Consider the following 20301-nt stretch of genomic DNA (forward strand, 5'->3'; position numbering starts at 1 on the left):
GCAACATTGGAAAAATATGGAAGTAATTTTTGTGATGGACTTATAAAGAATGTGATCCACTCACAACAGAGTTGATGGTGTTGGAACAAAGACTGAAATACATTTTTTGTTATTATTATCTTTTGGGGGAGGGTGCAGGGCAAGTCAGGCTGGGTGGCCTGCCTGGGGCCACATAGCAGGGTGATCATTGGGTGTCTGGGGCCAGTTTCGGACCCGGGTGCTCCTGGCTCAAGGGCCAATGCTCTGTCTGCCACCCAGCCACCCCTATTATTATTACTATTTTATTTTATTTTAGGTCATTTTTTTTTCTTCTTTTTGGTTTTTGCAGGGCAGTGGGGATCAGGTGGCTTGCATGTCACATGGCTGGGTGATTATTGGGTTTATGAGACTGGATATGGACTCGGGTGCTCGTGGCTCCAGGGCTGGCGCTTCGTCCATTGCACCACCTGGCCATACCTACAATTATTACTATTATTTGTTTTTTAACTTTAATTTTTTTTCTCCCCCCTTTACTTTTTTGCCCAAGCAAGTCTATCTATATTCACGGGGGGAGGGGTATGTTGTTTACTTGTAAACAAGTATATTTTATTAATGTAAAGAAAAACATTTGTACAAAATGAGAATAAAAAATAAATTTAAAAAATGACTATTGATAGCCAAGAGTTCTTCCTCTGAAATAATTTGAGTATTTAACAGTTGAGCAAGTGGCTATTATTCTTATTTGTCTAAGTTTCCTATGTAACTTAGAAATTAGTCCTTTATCAGAGAAACTTGATGCAAAGATTTCCTTCTCCATTTCTTGCTTCTCTTCTAATTTTAGCAGCATTTATTTTGTGTAAAAAACACTTAAATTTCATATAATTAATTAGTGTCCATTTTTATCTTTTGTGAATTGCTCTCTTTTTTGGGTCATGAATTCTTCTATCCTTAGATAGTTTCTTCCATGCTCCTTTAATTTGTTTATGACTTTGTCCTTTATGGTTAAGTTATGTACCCATTCGGAGCTTCTTTTGTACACAGTATGAGATAATGATTTATGCCTACCTTGTTCTCCCAAATTGTTTCCCAGTTTTTTCAGCAGTTTTGGTCAAATAGTTCTTACCCCAATAACTGAGATCTTTGGGTTTATCAAATGTCATCAAACATTTTCAAACATGGCTTCTGAATATTATATGCCTAATATGTTCCCTTAATTAACCCTTCTATTTCTTGTCTAATACAAAAGAAATTTTGATGATTTTAGCTTTGCATAGTATACTTGGAGATCTGTTACTGCTATGCCACCTTCCTTCCCACCCTTTTTTTTTCATTAATTCTCTCTATATTCTTGATGTTTTCTACCTCCAAATGAGTTTTATTTTTTTTCTAACTTTATAAAATAACCCTGTAGTTTGATTAGTATAGCATCAAGCAAGTAAATTAGATAGTACTATAATTGTTTCAGTTAGTTCTTATAGTTGATCCTATAGGGTTCTTTATGTAAGCCATCATGTTATCTACAAAAATGATAAATTTTGCTTCCTCTTTATTATGCTTCTTCAGTTTCTTTGCTGAATTATTTTTGTAACTGGGTAATACAATATTGAATTGGATTGATAATGGACATCTTTGTTTTAATTCTGATCTTTTTTGGAGGGGTCTCTATCCCAATAATAAATAATGCTTTCTCTTTGTTTTAGATAGATGCTACTTAACACTTTAAGTAAAATTTCATTTATTACCATGCTTTCTACTATTTTTAACAGGAGTGTGTGTGTGTGTTATGTCATGTTAAAAAGTTTTTATCTCGTTAGAATCATTTGATTTTGATTTTGTTATTAATATGATTAGTTTTATACTTTTCCTAATATTGAAGAAGTACTGTATAAATCCAGCATGATCATAGTGAATAATCTTTGTGATACTTTACTATAGACTTCTTGCTAATATTTAATTTAAAATATTGGGATATTCATCTATAGTTTTTATTCTGTTTTGTTTTTTCTGATTTAGTTATCAAGACCATACTTGATGTTAGAGGGAATTTAGTAGGAGCTCTTCTTTTTCTATTTTTTTTCCCCAAATAGTTTATAAAGTATTGGAATTAATTCTCTTAATGTTTGTTTCACTTGAAAACATATCTAGGATTCTTTTCTAGAAGTTCATTTGTAGTTTATTCAGTTTTTTAAAGATAAATCTAGTGCGGCTAGGTGGCCTTGGAGTCAGGAGTACCTGGGTTCAAATCCGACCTCAGACACTTAATAATTACCTAACTGTGTGGCCTTGGGCAAGCCACTTAACCCCATTTGCCTTGCAAAAAAAAACAACCCTAAAAAAAATAGTTGTTTTTTTGGTATGCTTGCTTTTTTGTTTTCAGGGTATCTATTTTGGTGTTTAAAGCTCATTTAGCTTTTTCTTTGAGAATTTAAATGCTATGCCATTTGGTCTACATATTGATATTAATTCATTGTCAATGGGCATCTTTTAACAAAATATAGTTTCCCTGTTTATCTCTTAATTAAGTCTATTTTTGCTACTATTTCTGCCATTTTTATTTAAGCTGTAGCATAATTTCTGTTCCAGCCCTTTATTTTGACTATGTATCTTTCTGTTTCAAATGTGTTTCTTGTAAATAACATTTGTAGAATTCTTATCTATTCTCTTGTCTTCTTCCATTATGGATCACTTCATTCCATTCATTCATAGATTTGATTGCTAATTGTTTATTTCCTTCTGTCCTTTTCTTTTATACTATTCCTTCTGTCTGTTTTCTGGCTCCTCTTTAAGAATTTTTATTTTTGATTTGTTGCTCCTTTGGTATTGCTTCCCTTTTATTCACCCTTTATCCGTTAACCCTTTCCTGCCTGTTTTCATGTTAGATGAACTTATTTTTTTTTTCCTTTTTTAGTTTTTGCAAGGCAATAGAGTTAAGTGACTTGCCCAAGGTCACACAGCTAGTAAGTATCAAGTGTCTTCAGGGCCACATTTGAACTGAGGTAGAGCCAGTGCTCTGTACTCAATTTGTGTGTGTGTGTGTGTGTGTGTGTGTGTGTGTGTGTGTGTGTGTTTTCCCTCTTTTGATCCCCATTCCCACCCAGTTATACGAAAGAATTTCTACTGTTCTTTTCTTTTTCTTTTTCCATTGTATTCCTTTTCTCCCATTCTTTCCATTCTACTTCTAAGAACATCATATCATAATGGGAACACTACCAGGTCCTCAGGTGATACATATATCATCTCTCCATATAAGACTGTAAATACATCTACTTATAATTGCTAGCTTATATTTACTTTTTATCCTTTTTTGTGACTCTTGTTACTGTGTTTGTAAGATTTTCTTCTCAGCTCTGGTATTTTTCTCAAGAATGCTTCTATTTCATTTCTTCCCCCTCCCCTTAAGAATATATTTAATTTTTCTGAGTAAGTTATGGTTGTTTGTAAGTCTACTACTTCTGCCTTTTGTACTATCTTTCCATTTCTTTTTAATAACTACTAAATTATGTATGGTCCTAAACTGTGGGTCCTTGGTATTTCATGTCTTTATTCTCTAGCACAAGTTAATTAGCAAATGTTGCTCTCTCTGATATCTGCAGCTAAAGCCTGCACCATTGTTCCTTATAGTATAGCATACATGCACTAGAAGTGTCACATGTTGACTTCACAGACACTTCTCAGCTCAGGCCTCAGGGTTCAAAACATGTTTAGCCCTATTTAGTTAAAATGCTTCATGGGTCTAAAGCCTTTGTTTTACAGTTGAAGAAATGGAGGTCTAGGAATGTTGAGCAGCTTGCTAAAAAGAACACAAGGTAGTGAGTGGCTGAGTTGGAATTGTGTTCAGAGCTACTCCCATAGTGAGTCTCATAGAGACTTACATCCAGTCTCTTGATGAGGCTGTGCTGCCTTTATTAGGAATCATGTATCCTCCACATAGCACCCAAGGAGATTGTAACCTATCAGAATCCCATGTAAACTCCTCTATTTGGTCTTTCACTTGGTCAGTCAGTAAAACATTTATTAAATAAGTACAATGTCCCAGGTTTTGTACAAAAAGGCAAAAGATGGTCTCTGCCACCAAGGAGCTCACAGACAAATATATATTTTTGTGTGTGTGTGTGTGTGTGTGTGTGTGTGTGTGTGTGTGTGTATGAACAAGCTACATAAATAGAGTAAATAGGAAGTAGTTAACAGAGGGTTTGGGACAGGCTGCTTGTAGAAGATGAGGCATTAGCTGGGACTTAAAGGAAACCAGTAGGGACACCTGAAGAAAATGTCCAGAGCCAATAGATGGAGCATCTTGTTTGTGGAACAGCTAGGAGGAGAGTCACTCGATTGAAGAGTGTGTGGTAGGGAGTACAATGTGTAAATAGACAGGAAAAGTAGAAGGGGCCTAGGTTATAATGGACTTTGAAGCCTAAACAGAAAGATGTACATTTGATCCTGGAACCATTGGAGTTTATTGCCTAAGGGGTGACATGGTTACACCTAGGTTTTAGGAAAATTACTCTGGTATCTGAATGAAGAATGGGTTGGAGTGGGCAGAGACTTGAAGCAGGCAAACCAACTAACAAGGTATTACAGTGGTCCAAGTGTGAGGCAATATGAACCTGCACTAGAGGAATGGCAGTGTCAGAGAGAAGGGGACATATTCAAGAGATGCTGCAGAGTTAATTATGAATATGTTGCTTTTAAGACATCTACTGCACATCCATTTGATAATCTGAAAGGCATTTGGAGATTTGAGATTGAAGAAAGGTTAGGACAGTATAGGTAGATTTGACAATCAGCATAAAGATTGTTATTAAAACCGTGGGAGCTGATGAGACCACCAAGGAAAGTAGTGTGGAGGGAGAAGAAAGAGGGTGAGCTCTCAGGGTGTGATCTGGATAAGGATTAAGTAAATGAGACCGAGAATGATGGTCTGATGAGTGGGAGGACAAACTAGGAGAGAGTAAAGATCCTTAATACTTTTCCAGTCTTCTTAGGGATTACTTCCATACTGGTTTTTTGCTTTCCCTTACACAGGACATTCCATCAACTGTAGGATTCCCACACTATCTCCTATACCTAGAATGTTCCCTCTCCCTGCTCTGCTTCTTGGATTCCCTGATTTCCTCAAAACTCAGCTTAAATGCTTTTTTTCTACATTATAAGCCCCAAATTTCATAATCTCATAGGAATGAGACAAGGAAAAGAAACCTAGGCTATGTTTTTAATCATCTAAGATGAGCAAGTTGTTAAGCCTTTAGTTTAAACTAAGAAATCTGAATTTCATCCTGTAAATTCATCTGTTTCTATTCTATTCATCTATTTTTCCATTGGCTTAATTTTCCTTAGTTCACTTTTTCTTGTTTTGCAGTAAAGCTGTGTCAGTGAAGTAGGAAAGGGATTTGTACCTACCTCTGTTCAGCATATGTGAGGGACTTTACCCTCATTGGCCAGGTGTGATGGTGGTACTGACAGGACTACCTCTAGATTCTAAGAAAAGCTTGTTTAAATCACCTCATCCAGTTACAGAAAAACCTAAGGATTAGGATTAGCTGTATAGGTTCCCTTTTTTATCTTGGTAGTTATTTTTCTTCACCCCATCTCACTCCCTACCCCAGTGTCCTGGATTATCTAATTCTTGGTTGTTTCTCTTGCAGGTGGCCAGCACCAGAACTCCTTCAGCTGAACAAAGTCAAATTGCCCAATTGCTCAATAACACCTTCTCTTCAGTGAGGCAAGAACTGGAGGCCTTGACCGGTGTAGTGACGGCCAGCTCTGGTGGGAGCCCAAATGCTGTGGGAGCTGAGCAGACACAAGCACTTTTGGAGCAGTATTCAGAGCTGCTGCTTCAGGCTGTGGAAAGACGCATGGAACGGAGGCTCTGAGCCCAGGGCACTTGTCCAAGGGGTATTGTTCCCCTGGACCTGTCAAGACTCATCAAATCTGCTGGGTCTACCCTCTGGGCAGCCTTCAGATGGAAAGTGGGGGACTCAGTTTTTCCCTTATTTTCCTCAGTGCTCTCTGGACCTATTTATTTATTTTCCTGACCTCTGTCCAACTCTTGACTCCTGCCTCCACAGTGCCTCCAGATGCTTGTACCTGGAGCAGGTCTGAAGACTGCCCAAAGTTTTCTTGGTGCTGCATGGAAGCTATGGGGAGTTGGGAATTATAATCCCACAGCGTAGGGGTCCTAGCCCCCCCTCTCTTTGAAGCCATTTGAATTACTTCAGGGATAGCTTCCTGGGCTGGAGCAATACAGGGTATTCAGTGGGGTAAAGGCACTTAGTGCCCTACCTCACCAATGGCAGGAAGTCCTGCTTCTGTCCCCCATGCCCTGAAACTAGCTGGGCTTCTCCAGTGCATGCACAGAGGGTCCCAATGGTTCCCCTGCAGTTCAGGAATGCAAAGTTCTCTGGACTTTATTATCTATGGTACTCAACTATTGGGGGACCAGAACTGGTCAAGTCAGGGATACCTCCTTCCCGAAAAATTGTCAATTCCCTTTCAAAGGGCCCCTTCCCCATTGCCTACATTCTCTACATTCCCTCCCTCCTTCCCACCTCCCCAAGAAGTGTTTTCCCTATCTACTCACTGGCCAGAGTATGTGGGGCTAGTTTTATGAGGCATTACTGCAGGTCAGTATGGTCTTCAGGCTGGGTGTACCACCAAGTTCTGGTCTCCTTCCTCTTTTTCTCCACTTTCCCTCCCTTATGTTATTGAATTCTAGATTGTAGAAGCCAAGCACCTTTCTGATTACTTGGGTGCTTGGTCAATGTCTGTGGGGATGAGGGCTGGAGCTTTCCATCTGCCTTTGAAAGATAGTTCTAAGGTGCTAGCCCTGTCATAACTTGAGTCCATCCTCCAAGATTTCAGAAGCAGGAACCTCAGACTACCATCCCCTTTCCTCCCATTCTTCATTCCTCCAACTGTGGCTTCTGTCCTTGCAATCCTTGGCTTTGCCCCCCCTGCTTTTATTCTCAACACAGTCTTCCCCATTCTCTGATCAAACTTAGAAGTGGCACATGAAAGGATGTGGGCTCTGAATTTTGTGTGACATAGTTGACAAAATAATTGTTCTAGCACGTGGGGCCCCCTGGCTCCCCTAAGACAAGCGGGAGGCCTCAACCATATGCTCTGGAAAGCAGGCTTTCTTAAGAACAATGTTGTGTGGCCATCACAGTGGATCTGTGTTCTAAAGTTGAGGAGACTTAGCTATGAATCTAGCCAGTGGCTCAGAGACGGTTTGGGAAAGAGGTAAGTGAAATGGGTTTAGAGGAGGGGTTAGAAATAGTGTAGGGTAGAGGGCCGAGTATTGTGAGTGGAGGAGAGCGATCAGCATGTGAAAGTAGGACTTGGCAGTGGCACTTCGTAGAAGAAACGGAGGTTACGTAGGTTTGTCTCTGGGACCTCTGCTGCCGACTCCCTGTAGGGCAGGGTCCGGCCGCGTGCCCGCTGGAGCTCCGCAAAGCCGGCCCACGGAGCAGAAGACCCGGGGGCCGCTTCGGGGCTTGGCTATGGATTGTTCCTGCGCTTCCCACTTCCGGAGCCCCGACGTGCGCCGGCGCCCGGGGGAATCCCTTGCGTCCTGCGCGCCCACTCGCGTCGGCCCGCGCCCCGGAGGACTCATGCGGAGTGGGGCCGGGCGCCCCTTGTGGACCGCCATTTTGGACACCCCTTATTTATAACTTTTCTATTCCGGCCCCGGGCCTCCGCGTCCCCGCGGGGCCGGGGGCCTTTTTAACGTGTCTGTTTGTATCCGTGTCGACCTGGTCAATAAAACACGGCTGCTTTGTTACGGGCCTGCGGCTCGGCTGCGTGGGGCGCCCCGCGGGGCGGGGCCGGCGGGGCGGGGCGGGGCCGCTCGCGGAGCCCGGCGTGGCCATGGCGGAGGCGGCGCTGGACGCCGTGCGGAGCCGTCTGTTCCAATTCCCGGCTGCTGCGCGGGGTGAGTGGGCTCCCTGCGTGCCTGGCTCAGCCCCGGGCCGGGCGGCCGCCTTGGCTGCCGGGGCGGCCCGGTGCACGCCGGGACCGCTAGTCCCGGTGCACGCCGGGTTCCGGCGGCGGGTCCGCGGGGCGCGGGCGCGGTGCATCCCGGGAGCCTTGGCACCTCGGAGAGCGGCGGGGCGGGGGGCGGCGGCGCGGGCGCCCGAGCACGGCCGGCAGTGTGCGCGGCGCGGCCCCCGGACTCGGACCCTGCGCCCGGCGCTGGGCCTCGGGCCGCCGCCGGCTTCCGCCTTGGCTGGGCGGAGCGCCCCCTGGAGCCCCGGGCGAGAGGCCGCGGGGCGCCCGGCCCGCCCCGCCCCCAGCAGGGGCCTGCCAGCCTTCCTCACCCCTCGCAAGCGCTGCCCCCTTCAGAGAACATGGAAGCTTCTCTCCTCCCCTTGCCACCCCCCCACTGCCAGTCACGCCGGAGCCCGAGGCCACGTGCGAGCACTTGCAGCGTGTGGGTTGCCCCGTATTCTGTGCCCCGCATTCGGCGTCGGGCCTGCCAACGCGTGCCCGCACCCTCATCTGGTGACCCACTCCCCACTGAGAATGGCACCTCTCTGCTTCCAATTCTTTGTCACCCCAAAAAAGGACCACTGCTAAAATATTATTGTGCCTAGGAGCCTCTTCCTCCCGGACCCCTTGGGACGGAGACTGCCAGTCCCCGGGGCGCTTCTGCCATTCCTCACTTGCGGCCTTTCAGTTTGATGGCCCGGACTGGGTCAGTGGCCGCCTCTGATGACCAGAAGGTGATCCCGTGTTTTCTAGGGCGGTGCTCTCACCCTACAATAAATAACTCGTGAACCGCTGCTCATCTACTCAACCGCCCTCCTTCATTTATTGATCATCTTGATCATCTGGTTTTTTTTTCAATTAAAAATTTTGGAGGGGGTGTCTAGCTGGCACATAGAGCACCGGCCCTGGAGTCAGGAGTACCTGGGTTCAAATCCAGACTCAGACACTTAATAATTACCTAGCTGTGTGGCCTTGGGCAAGCTACTTAACCCCACTGCTTTGCAAAAAAAAAAAAAAGCCCTAAAATGTGTTTTCTTTTTTTCTGATTATATATAAAGATCATTTTCAACATTCGTTTTTGTAAGATTTTTAGTTCAATTTTTTTCTCACTCTCCTTCCCTCCCTCCCTTCTTCTCTCCCCTTGACAGTGAGTAATCTGATATAGGTTATACAAGTACAACTAAATTAAACATAGTTCCATATTATTCATGTTGTGAAAGAAAAAGCAAAAGAAGGAGAAGCACAAAAAGGAAAAAAACCCAAAGCATTTTAAAAAGTGAAAATAGTATACTTTAGTCTACATTCAGACTCCACTGTTCTTTCTCTGGATGTGGACGGTATTTTCCATCACATTTTAGGATTGTCTTTGATGGCTATCCTGAGAAAAGAGCTAACTCTGTCATAGTTGATCATCACACAGTGTTGCTGTTAATGTGTACAATGTTCTTCTGATGCCACTTACTTCACTCAGCATCAGTTCATGTCAGTCTTTCTAGGTTTTTCTGAAATCCACCTGCTTGTTAAACTGATTTTTTTTTTTAATACAGGCTTGTGGTATTGCTGAGTCAGAGGGTAAATTAAAAGTTTGGGGGCTGAATTATTTTCTGATTATTATTGTTTTGTGTGTATGGCTTATCCGCATACTCTCCACCCCTTACCCCACTTAGTTCTATGAGGGCTCTGGCCTATTTCTATTTTCTATTGGTTCTGTAATATCTCCAAAGCATTAGTACATTGATGGAGGCCATAGTATAAAGGCACTTACACAGCCTAATTGATAACTCACAAAACTTGGAGCCAGCAAGACCTGAGTTTGAATATCCTGCTCAGTTACTTACTAGCTGCAAGAGCTTGGGCAAGGTGCTATGAATCCAGTTTCCTCATCTGTAAAATGAGATGGTAACAGCATCTACCTCACAAAGTGGTTGTGAGATTCTAAGGAGACAAACATATTTAAAGTGCTTTGCAAACCATAAAATGCTTTATATGATGAGCTGTTGTTAGCTGCATTGGTCCCTGAACTCAAGCCTGATGAGCCGGGAGACCGTGCCAGATAGAACTGAAGCCAACATGTATGACTATAAATCTATGTGAAATCTTTTTTTAATTTGTCTTTTATATAAACAAGAAGCAAATAAGCATTATAAAGTGTCTACTGTGGACCAGGTCAAACACTGTACACATATCTTATTTAGTCCCCATAACAACCCTGAGAGGTTGGTTCTGTTGCTATCCTTATTTTACTGTTGTGGAATCTGAGGCAAATAGAAGTTAAGTGACTTGCCCCAGGTCACAGGTCTTTCTGACTCCAGGTGCAATACTCTTTCTGCCCCAGCTGCCTTTGTTGTTGTTTTTTAGGTTTTTGCAAGGCAAATAGGTAAGTAGCTTGCCCAAGGCCACACAGCTAGGTAATTATTAAGTGTCTGAGACCGGATTTGAACCCAGGTACTCCTGACTCCAAGGCCAGTGCTTTATCCACTACATCACCTAGCTGCCCCTCCCAGCTGCCTTGAATTGCACACCAAATAAACAGTGGCCCCAGTGTAGAAATGACTCTCTACTTCTTAAGACAGGCATATTCATGTGTCCTTTTCCATGACTTGCCTTCCTCTCCCCATGTTCAGGCCAGAGTAGGGCCCCTTGGACTTTGGGGACAGGCAGGGGACCACCCTGCAGATCGTCCAAAGTAATGCTCTTCATTCCTCTTCTCTCCTAATAAAGTCTGGGTCCCTGACACCAGTCTTGCCCCTTGTCTCTCTCCTCAGAGCTCAGTGTGCCATTCACTGTGACTTACCTGGATGGGCCTCCGACTCCTCTCCAGTTCTACAGAGACTGGGTATGTCCTAACAGGCCCTGCATCATCCGTAATGCCCTGCAGCACTGGCCTGCTCTGAAGAAGTGGACATTGTCCTACCTCAGGTGTGAGCTGGCCCTTTTTTTGGGGGGGGGGTCGTCAGAAAATCTGGGTCAATGGCTGAGGACTGACTGTCCCTCTCGTGCAGGGGCACAGTGGGCAGCACAGAGGTGAGTGTGGCTGTGACCCCAGATGGGTATGCGGATGCAGTGTGCGGGGACCGGTTTGTGATGCCCGCCGAGCGGCGGCTGCCTCTGAACACAGTGATTGATGTGCTGGAAGGCCGAACCTATCACCCTGGGGTGCTCTATGTGCAGAAGCAGTGCTCCAACCTCTCCAGTGAACTTCCCCAGCTGCTGACTGATGTGGAACCCCACGTGCCCTGGGCCAGTGAGGCACTGGGTAAGTTGAGGAGGGGGACGTGGTGGAGAGAGATCTAGGGAGAAGGAAGAATCAGCTGGAGAACCAAAGTAGAATTCAGTTAAGCACCCAGCCTTTATTCATTACTTAGCTCCCTAAGACCAGTGGGAGACACTGATGTCTTTTGAAAGACATTCTGCTCTTTAGATTTGGTAAGATTTAGAATTGGAGAGAACCTTCTAGTCCTCTTAGTTCATTTTCAGATGAGGAAACTGAGGCCCAGAGAAATTCCATGACTTGTTCAAGGTCATGTAGAACATAAGTGACAGCTGGGATTTGAACCCAGGCCCTCCAACCCCAAAGCCAGTATTATTTCCACCATTCCCTACTATCTCCAAAACTCAGTGGGAATGAAGAGGCAATGGCGTAGAGCGGAAGGAGGATTGAATTTAGAAGACCTGGGTTTGGTCCAGACTCTGATGCTTCCCAACTATGTGGGAAGGTTATTTCACCTTTGAGTTTCAGTATCCTCATCTGTGAAACAAGGATAATCTTGCTTGTCCCATAAACCTCATGGCTTTGTTGAAACAACCAAGTATTATTATAAATTTGAGTTTTTGTGTCCTTTGCCTTCTTGGCCTTCTTCCCTTGTTAGAAACTTAAGTTACCTGATCCTCTTGTGATATCAGTGATATATAAAGTTCTTATTTATAAGGTCCTTAGAGGACTGTGAATTCTTCTTGTTGTCCCTACCTCTTTCTCTACCAGGACCTCTCTACCCACCCAGATTCCTATCCTATCCTCAGCTCACATTCTGTGTGGTCAGCATGCCCAGCCCTCTCTTCTTTGGGAGTGAGTCCCATATCTGTCCTTGGCAGGGGATGGAGGGAGTCCATATTCATGCTCTTGCTCCCTCTGGTTTTCCAGTTAGAACATAAACTGTTTGAAGACCAGAACTGTCTTTTTGGCTTACATTAATATTTCTGGGCCTCAGTACTATGTCCAGCACGTAGTAACACTTTGTCTATCCAGGGAAGATGCCTGATGCTGTGAACTTCTGGCTGGGGGAAGAAGCAGCAGTGACATCTTGTAAGTACCTGGAGAGTCTAGAGTAAGTGGCCAAGAAATGAAGAAACCAAGGCCAGAGTGGGAAAGGGATCAGATTCTGGGTGGGTGTGTGAGTGGGGTTGGATTCACAAATCTAAGTCTTTGTCATTTCCACCTCTTCTCTTTTTTTTTTTAAAGATTTTATTTGAGGGGGCGGCTAGGTAGTGCACTGGATAAAGCACCAGCCCTGGAGTCAGGAGTACCTGGGTTCAGATCCGGTCTCAGACACTTAATAATTACCTAGCTGTGTGGTCTAGGGCAAGCCACTTAACCCCATTTGCCTTGCAAAAACCTTTAAAAAAAAATTTTATTTGAGTTTTACAATTTTTCTCCCAATCTTACCCCCCCCCACAGAAAGCAATGTCAGTCTTTATTTTGTTTCCATGTTGTACACTGATCCCAAATTGAGTGTGATGAGAGAGAAATCACATCCTTAAGGAAGAAACAAAAATATAAGAGATAACAAGATCAGACAATAAGATATCTGGATTTTTTTTCCCTAAAATTAAAGGGAATAGTCCTTGAAATTTGTTCAAACTTCACGGTTCTTTATCTGGATACAGATGGTATTCTCCATTGCAGACAGCCCCAAATTGTCCCTGGTTGTTGCACTGATGAAATGAGCAAGTTCCACCTCTGCTCTTAGTTGTGTTCTTTGGAACCAAACAAAACTGATCTAATCTTTCTTCCATAAAACAGCATTCAAAGACAGAGACAACCATCAGCTAAACCCCTGTTTTACCTCATGTGACACAGGCTTGTGTTTTAGGATTGAGCTGGTGGCAGAGGGAGTGAGCTGTGTGTCAGGAGCAGCTTTCCCCAGTCTTCTGGCCTCTGAAAGGCTTCATTGCCCAGGTCCAGTTTGGAGTAGAGGGGTGCCTCTGTGGAAAACCTGATGGGCTAAACTATAATTGGTCAGAATCCTGCTGCTGCTATCCCCAGGCTGGCAGAATGGTTAATAATAATAATGATAATGATAATTAGTATTTATATAGCAATTTAAGGTTTATCAAGAACTTTATATACATTATCTCATTTGATCCTGTGAGACAGGTATTATCATTGTTATTGTTATTATTATCCTCATTTTATAGATAAGGAAACTGAAGCTAAGGGAAGCTTAGGTGATTTACTGGGCCAGTCCACATCTACTGAGGGAGGATGTGACACCAAGTCCAACACTATCCACGTTGTCCCCATGGGCATAATGTAGTCTGCTGCCTGTGGCAGAATGCTAAAGCTGGAAGGGTCTGAATGAAGCGATCACTCTATCTCCAACCATCTCCTTTTAAGCATGAGGAATCAGAGACTCAGAGCGGGGAAGGATGCTTGAAAAAAATCACACTCCTCATCCCACTTAGTTTATTCCTGTACCTCCTCCTCAAATGCCTTCATGTGCATCACATGTGAACAAGTCTTCTCAATGAGACTGTGATGAACTCTTTGGGGAACTCTCCCTTATACTCATTCATCCATTCTCCATCATCTAGCAAAGCACTGACCGACAGGAGGCCCACAGTAAATACCTTGTGAATGAATTGGAGAATTAAGGTCTGAGTAGGAAAGTAGTCCTTCCTGAGAAGCACAATCTGGGTCCATCTGAGGCTAAGTGTCTATGATTCCTTTAAAAGAAAAAATGAATTCTATCAGACATTTAAAAATTAATTATATTAAATAAATTATTTTGAATAATAGGTAAAGAAGGGATCCTACCAAATTCCTTTTATGAGACAAATATAATGTTGACACTTACACTTGGAAGAGAGAGAACATTATAGACCAATTTCATTAATGAATATGGATGCAAAAATCCTAAATAAAATACTAGCTAAATGATTACAACAAGATATTACAAAACTTATAAATTATGACCAAATGGGATTTATACTAGAAATGCAAAGATGATTTAACATAAGCATATAATTGATAATATTAATAACAAAAGCAAAAAAACCCCATGATTTTATCATTAGATATAGGAAAAAGCTTTTGATAAAGTACAACACTCATTAATATAAAAACACTTAAAAGTATGGGTATAAATGGATTTTCCATTAAATTGCTAAAAAGCATTAATCTAAAACTATCAGCAAACATTATTTGTAATGTGGATGAGTTAGAAACCTTCCCAGTAAGATCAGGTCTGAAACAAGAATTTCTACTGTCGCCAATAATATTCAATATTGTATTAGGAAAAAAATTGTATAAGAAATCCTAGCAATAGCAGTAAGAGTAGAAAAAAATAAGGAATTAGAAAAGGAAATGAGATAATAAAACAATCTCTTTTTGCAGACAATATGATGATATACTTGGAAAATACCAAAGACTCAACTAAAAAGTTAGTTGGAACAATTTTAGCAAAATAGCAGAATGTAAACAAATGTATCACAAATAGAACTCAAGAAGAAATAATAAAAGATACCCATTTAAAATCATTCTAGACAGTATAAAATACCTGGGAGTATACCTACCAAAACAAACCCAGGAACTATATAAAAACATTTTTATAAATAAAATCAGATTAAATACATGAAGAAATATTAGTTGTTCATGAGTAGGCAGGGTCAACATAATAAAAATAACAATTTTACTGAGACTAATTTGTATATTCAATACATCTCAATTAAATTACCAAAAGAGTATTTTACTCAATTAGAAAATAGCAAAATTCATATGAAGAATAAAAAGTCCAGTATATCAAAGGAAACAATTTTTAAAAAATTTAAAGTAAGTAGATTTAGCAGTACCAGATCTTAAACTACATCATTAGGTAGTAATTATCAAAACTCTCTGGGACTAGCTAAGAAATAGAATGGCAGATCAGTAGAACAGCAGCAAATAAATATAGTAGCCTTGTATTTGAAAAATATAAATACTTAAAGTTTTGGGGTTAAGAATTTAATATTTGGTAAAAATTATTGGGAAATCTGAAAAATGGTATGGCAGAAATTGGGAATAGACCAATATTTTAAAACTAATCAAGATAAGATCAAAGCAGTTACATAACATAGATAATAAAGATGTTAAAAGAAAATTTGAAGGGGGCAGCTAGGTGGTGCAGGCTCTGGAGTCAGGAGGATCTGAATTCAAATCCAACCTCAGACACTTAATAATTACCTAATTGTGTGACCCAGTTGCCTTGCAAAAATCAAGAAAAGAAAATTTGAAGACACGAAATGTTTTATTTATCAGACTTATAGATGAACAATTTTTGAATAAACGAGAAGGCAGAATGAAGTGTAAAATGGATAATTTTGATTACATTAAATTAAAAAGATTTTGTATAAATAAAACAAATGTAGCCAAGGCAGAAACCTGAAAAATTTAATAGACAATTTCTCAGATAAAGCTTTCCTATCTCAAATATAAAGAATTTTGTCAGTTCTCCAATTGATAAATTATCAAAGAATATGAACAAGTAATTTTCTGATGAAGAAATCAAAATAATTTATATTTATATGAAAAAATTCTCTAAATCATTGATTAGAGAAATACAAATTAAAACATCCTTGAAATGTCATTTAATATCTGTTAGACTGATTAAAATAATTGAAGGGGAAAGTGAAGATGTTGAAGAGGATGTGGAAAAATTGGGTCACTAATTCATTGCTGGTGGAATTGTGGATTTATCTAGCCATTTTGGAGAACAATATGGACCCAGAATTATTTTTTTATTAGGTTTTTTTTTTCAAGGCAAATGGGGTTAAGTGGCTTGCCCAAGGCCACAGAGCTAGGTAATTATTAAGTGTCTTGAGGCTGGATTTGAACTCAGGTCCTCCTGACTCCAGGGCCAGTGCTCTATCCACTGTGCCACCTAGCCTCCCCTGGACCCAGAGTTATTAAGCTGCCCATACACTTTGACCCAGCAGTACCATTACTCATTCTGTTTCCAAAGATGATTAGGGAAAAGGCAAATGAATCTATATGTTCTAAAATATTTATAGTAGTTCTCATAGTAGTTGCAAAGAAGTGGAAATTACAAGAATGCCCATTGATTGGGATATGGTCATGATTGTGATGGAATACTATTGTGCTTTAAGAAAGATGAGCTCATTTAATAGAGCAGGTAGAAGGAGCTTTTATAGATGAAGCATAGGAGAAAACTGAAGATATATTGTGGTATAAAAATGGAGTCAATAGATAAAAAGGAAATGTAATGGGAGAAAGAAAAAGGAGAGGAGGAATAGGCTAAGATTTTATTTAATAAGATTGTTCTTTATTACAATGAGCTATTGCAATGATATGGAAGGGGGAAGGCGAGGGGGAATGAGGGAATCTTTGCCCTCAGAGGTGGCTAGGAGAGGAAACAGCATATATACTCAATGGGGTATAGACATCTGTAGTAAGGAGGAGGGGGGGGATGGGGGAAGGGGGGATGTGAATGAAGGAGGAGAAGATGGGCCATGGGGGGAGAGTGGTCAGATATAACACATTTCTTCTTTTTACTTCTTGCAAGGGGCTGGGATTGGATGGCCTGTCCAGGACCATAGGGCCAGGTGGGTAAGGGGTGGTATATGGGTTTCGGGCCTCTTGGCCCCACGGCCGGGGATCTGTCTGCTGTGCCACTCAACTACCCTACAGCAGAGACAGAGTGAAAGGAGAGAGAAAATTAGAACATGGTAGTAGAGAAGTATGAATGGAGGGAGTTGTGATCAGCAATGGCAACAGTGGAAAAATATCCAAGTAACTTTTGTGATGGACTTATTCTAAAGAATGTGATCCATCTGTGACAGAGCTGGTGGTGTTGGAACACAGACTGAAGCTTATTGTTATTTTCTGGGTGGTGTTGCAGGGCAAATGGGACTGGATGGCCTGCCTGGGGCCACACAGCTGGGTGATTGTTGGGTGTCTGAGGCCGGATTTGGACCTGGGTGCTCCTGGCTCAGGGGCTAGTGATCTGTCTGCCACCCAGCCGCCCCTACTATTATTATCATTACTATTTTATTTTATTTTGGGGTTTTTTTTCCATTTTTGTAGGGCAATGGGGTTGGGGTGGCTTGCATGGGGTCACACAGCTGGGTGATTGTTGGTGTCTGGGGCCGGATTTGGACTCGGGTGCTCCTGGCTCCAGGGCCGGTGCTCTGTCCACTGTGCCACCTGGCCATACCTACAATTATTATTATTTTTTATTTTAATTTTTTCCTCTCCCCTTTATTGCTTATGCGGGTCTATATTTTCTTGGGGGAGGGGATATTATGTTTACTCTTAAACAAGAATATTTTAGTAATGTAGAAAAAATTATATGTACAAAATAAGAATAAATAAATAAATTAAATATAAAAAAGAAAGGATGAGCTCGATGACCTAAGAAAAACATGGATAGACTTGCATGAAATGATGAAGAATGAAATGAGTAGAACCAAGTGAAAATTGTACACAGTTTATATAAGAACAACTTTGAGTGAATAAGTCATTTTGACTATTATCAATACCTAAATTAACTCCAGAGGACATAGAAGGGAAGATACTATCTGCATCTAGAGAAAGAACTGATTAAATAGAATTCTGTGTAAAATGATTTTACACACATATACATATTTGTGTCTAATAGTAGCCATCAATTAGGGGTAGGGGTAGGAAAAGAGGGAAAGAAAAAGACAAAAAAAGAAATTTACATGTTTAATATATATTTAAAAGGAATGGCAAGTTGTACTTAATAGTTTTACAATTTCATGTACAGTCTTTTATTGTACTATGTTATATAAATGCTTGTTTGATCTCAAATTAGAAATAAAATAAATAAAAATTTAAAAAGAAAAAACCCTCTTTTCCTGCCCTCCCCAACCTTAGTGGATTGTGAACACCTTGAGGACAGGGACTGTTTCACTTTTGGCTTTTTATCTTCAGCTCTAGTACAGGGCATTATAATAGGCACGTAATAGAACTGTATTGAATTAAATTGAAAGATTTAACATGTCACTATTGTCCTTTGGATCTGACTTTTCATTATTTTTTATATATCCCAAGTATCCTCTTTATTGATAGCCTTCCTTTTTTCGATTGATATTTTATTTTTCTAGTTGCATGCAATGAAAGTTTTTCAACATTTATCCACATTTATATGCATATTTTAAGTTACATGATTTCCTTCTACCCTCTCTTCCTACCCCCTCCCCTCAGTGGCGAAAAGTCAGGTGAATATTATACATATACATTTATGTTTAACATATAGATTAGTCATTTTTGGTATGAGAAATTAGGATTAAGGGAAAAGAAAAGACATCCATGAGATAGGAAAGAAATACATAAGAGAAATTTTTAAAAAGTCAATGTTGTATTCAATCAGATTCTGTAGGGTTATTTTGGCTTTATTTTGTTTTTCTTCCTCTGGTTGTGGATGGCATTGTTCCTAACAGGTCTGCCCGGATTGTCCCATATCTGAACTGCTGAGAGGAGCTGTATTCATCAGGATTAATCAACCCACAATATCGTTGTTAATGTTCTCTTGGTTCTGCTCCCTTCCCTCAGCATCAGTTCCTGTAATTCATTCCATCCTTCTCTAGAGTCTGACTATTCATGATTTCTTATAGTACATAGTATTCATAACAGTCATATACCATAATTTGTTCAGCCATTCCCCAATTGATGGGCATCCCTTCAATTTCTAATCCTTTGCCACTACAAAAAGAACTGCTATGAATATCTTGAACATGTGAGACTTTTCCCCATTTTTTTATGATTTCTTTTGGATACAGGCCTAGTATTGGAATTGCTGGGTCAAAGGGTATGATTGTTTGATTGCTCTTCGGGCTTTTTCCATGTTGGTTTTATTAGTGCAAAAGCATTTTAATTTAATATAGTCAAAATCATCCATTTTTCAGATTATAATGTACTCCGTAAATTTCTCCCATTTCCATAGATTAGAGTATTTCTTGCTCTGTTAAATTGGTCTGTAGTGTTGCACTTTCTGTTTAAATCCTGTACCCATTTTGATCTTATTTGATTGATCAGTCTGTGCCTAATTTTTGCCTTGCTATTTTATTTTTTAAAAGAATTTTATTTGGGGGCAGCTAGGTGGTGTAGTGGATAAAGCACTGGCCTTGGAGTCAGGAGTACCTGGGTTCAAATCCGGTCTCAGATACTTTATAATTACCTAGCTGTGTGGCCTTGGGCAAGCCACTTAACCCCATTTGCCTTGCAAAAACCTAAAAAAAAAAATTTTTATGTAAGACCTTGAAGTTAAGAGTGACCTTACCCAAGGTCATATGGTTAGTCAATTATTAAATGTCTGAGGCAAGATTTGAATTTGGGTTCTCCTGACTCCAGGGCTAGCCACCTAGCTTCCCCTTGCCATATTGTTTTCTAGTTTTCCTGACAATTTTTGTTGAATAGTGAATGTTTATCCCAGAAGCAAATGTCTTTGGGTTTGTCAAACAGTAGACTACTGTAGTCAGTTTTGCTGTTTGTTTTGAACCTATTCTAATCCACTGATCCATTACTGTTATTTCTTAACCAGTACCAGGAAGTTTTGAAGACTGCCGCTTTATAGTATAATTTTAGATCTGCAGCGTTTTCATAAGTTTCCTTGATATTCTTGACCTTCTAGATGAATTTTGTTATCATTTTTTCTAAATCGGTAAAATAGTTATTTGGTAGTTTGATTGATATGACATTCATTAAAAGGAATTTTAGCTTTCTATTTTTAAGAAATGATACATAAATGTGAATTGTGTGTCCTCTGCCCTCTCTTAAAAAGTCTGATCTGGGGGCGGCTAGGTTGCACAGTGGATAGAGCACTGGCCCTGGAGTCAGGAGTGCCTGAGTTCAAATTCAGCCTCAGACACATAATAATTAATTACCTAGCTGTGAGGCCTTGGGCAAGTCACTTAACTCCATTTGCCTTACAAAAACCTAAAACAAACAAAAAAGTCTGATCTGAGTCTGTTGCTGCCAGAGAATAGGGCTGATGTTAGAATCTGAATATTGTGAATCTCTTCTCCTCTACCCAGGCAGAACCTATAGCAGAGTCAGAATGAACTCATTTTTCCCCTTCTGAGACCTCCTTTCTGATTTTA

The 20301-nt window shown here is 40.9% G+C and overlaps 2 protein-coding genes across 4 annotated transcripts in view; both read left to right on the forward strand.

Moving 5' to 3' along the window:
- MAPKBP1 (mitogen-activated protein kinase binding protein 1) overlaps nucleotides 1-7757 on the forward strand; it is an 87718-nt gene extending 79961 nt beyond the window's left edge. For both annotated transcript variants that reach the window (XM_074235157.1, XM_074235156.1), the window contains exon 31: nucleotides 5622-7757. In XM_074235157.1, coding sequence (XP_074091258.1) covers nucleotides 5622-5849 — 228 coding nt within the window. In that variant the 3' untranslated portion in view covers nucleotides 5850-7757. The remainder of the gene's footprint in view (nucleotides 1-5621) is intronic.
- An 88-nt stretch (nucleotides 7758-7845) lies between these two features.
- The window catches only part of LOC141522071 (bifunctional peptidase and (3S)-lysyl hydroxylase JMJD7-like), a 34053-nt gene continuing 21597 nt past the window's right edge, over nucleotides 7846-20301 (forward strand). For both annotated transcript variants that reach the window (XM_074235165.1, XM_074235164.1), the window contains exons 1-4: nucleotides 7846-7909; nucleotides 10731-10884; nucleotides 10968-11221; nucleotides 12212-12268. In XM_074235165.1, coding sequence (XP_074091266.1) covers nucleotides 7846-7909; nucleotides 10731-10884; nucleotides 10968-11221; nucleotides 12212-12268 — 529 coding nt within the window. The remainder of the gene's footprint in view (nucleotides 7910-10730; nucleotides 10885-10967; nucleotides 11222-12211; nucleotides 12269-20301) is intronic.

Source organism: Macrotis lagotis, chromosome 4 (assembly GCF_037893015.1).
Source record: "Macrotis lagotis isolate mMagLag1 chromosome 4, bilby.v1.9.chrom.fasta, whole genome shotgun sequence".
In the NCBI taxonomy this organism is placed as follows: Eukaryota; Metazoa; Chordata; class Mammalia; order Peramelemorphia; family Peramelidae; genus Macrotis; species Macrotis lagotis.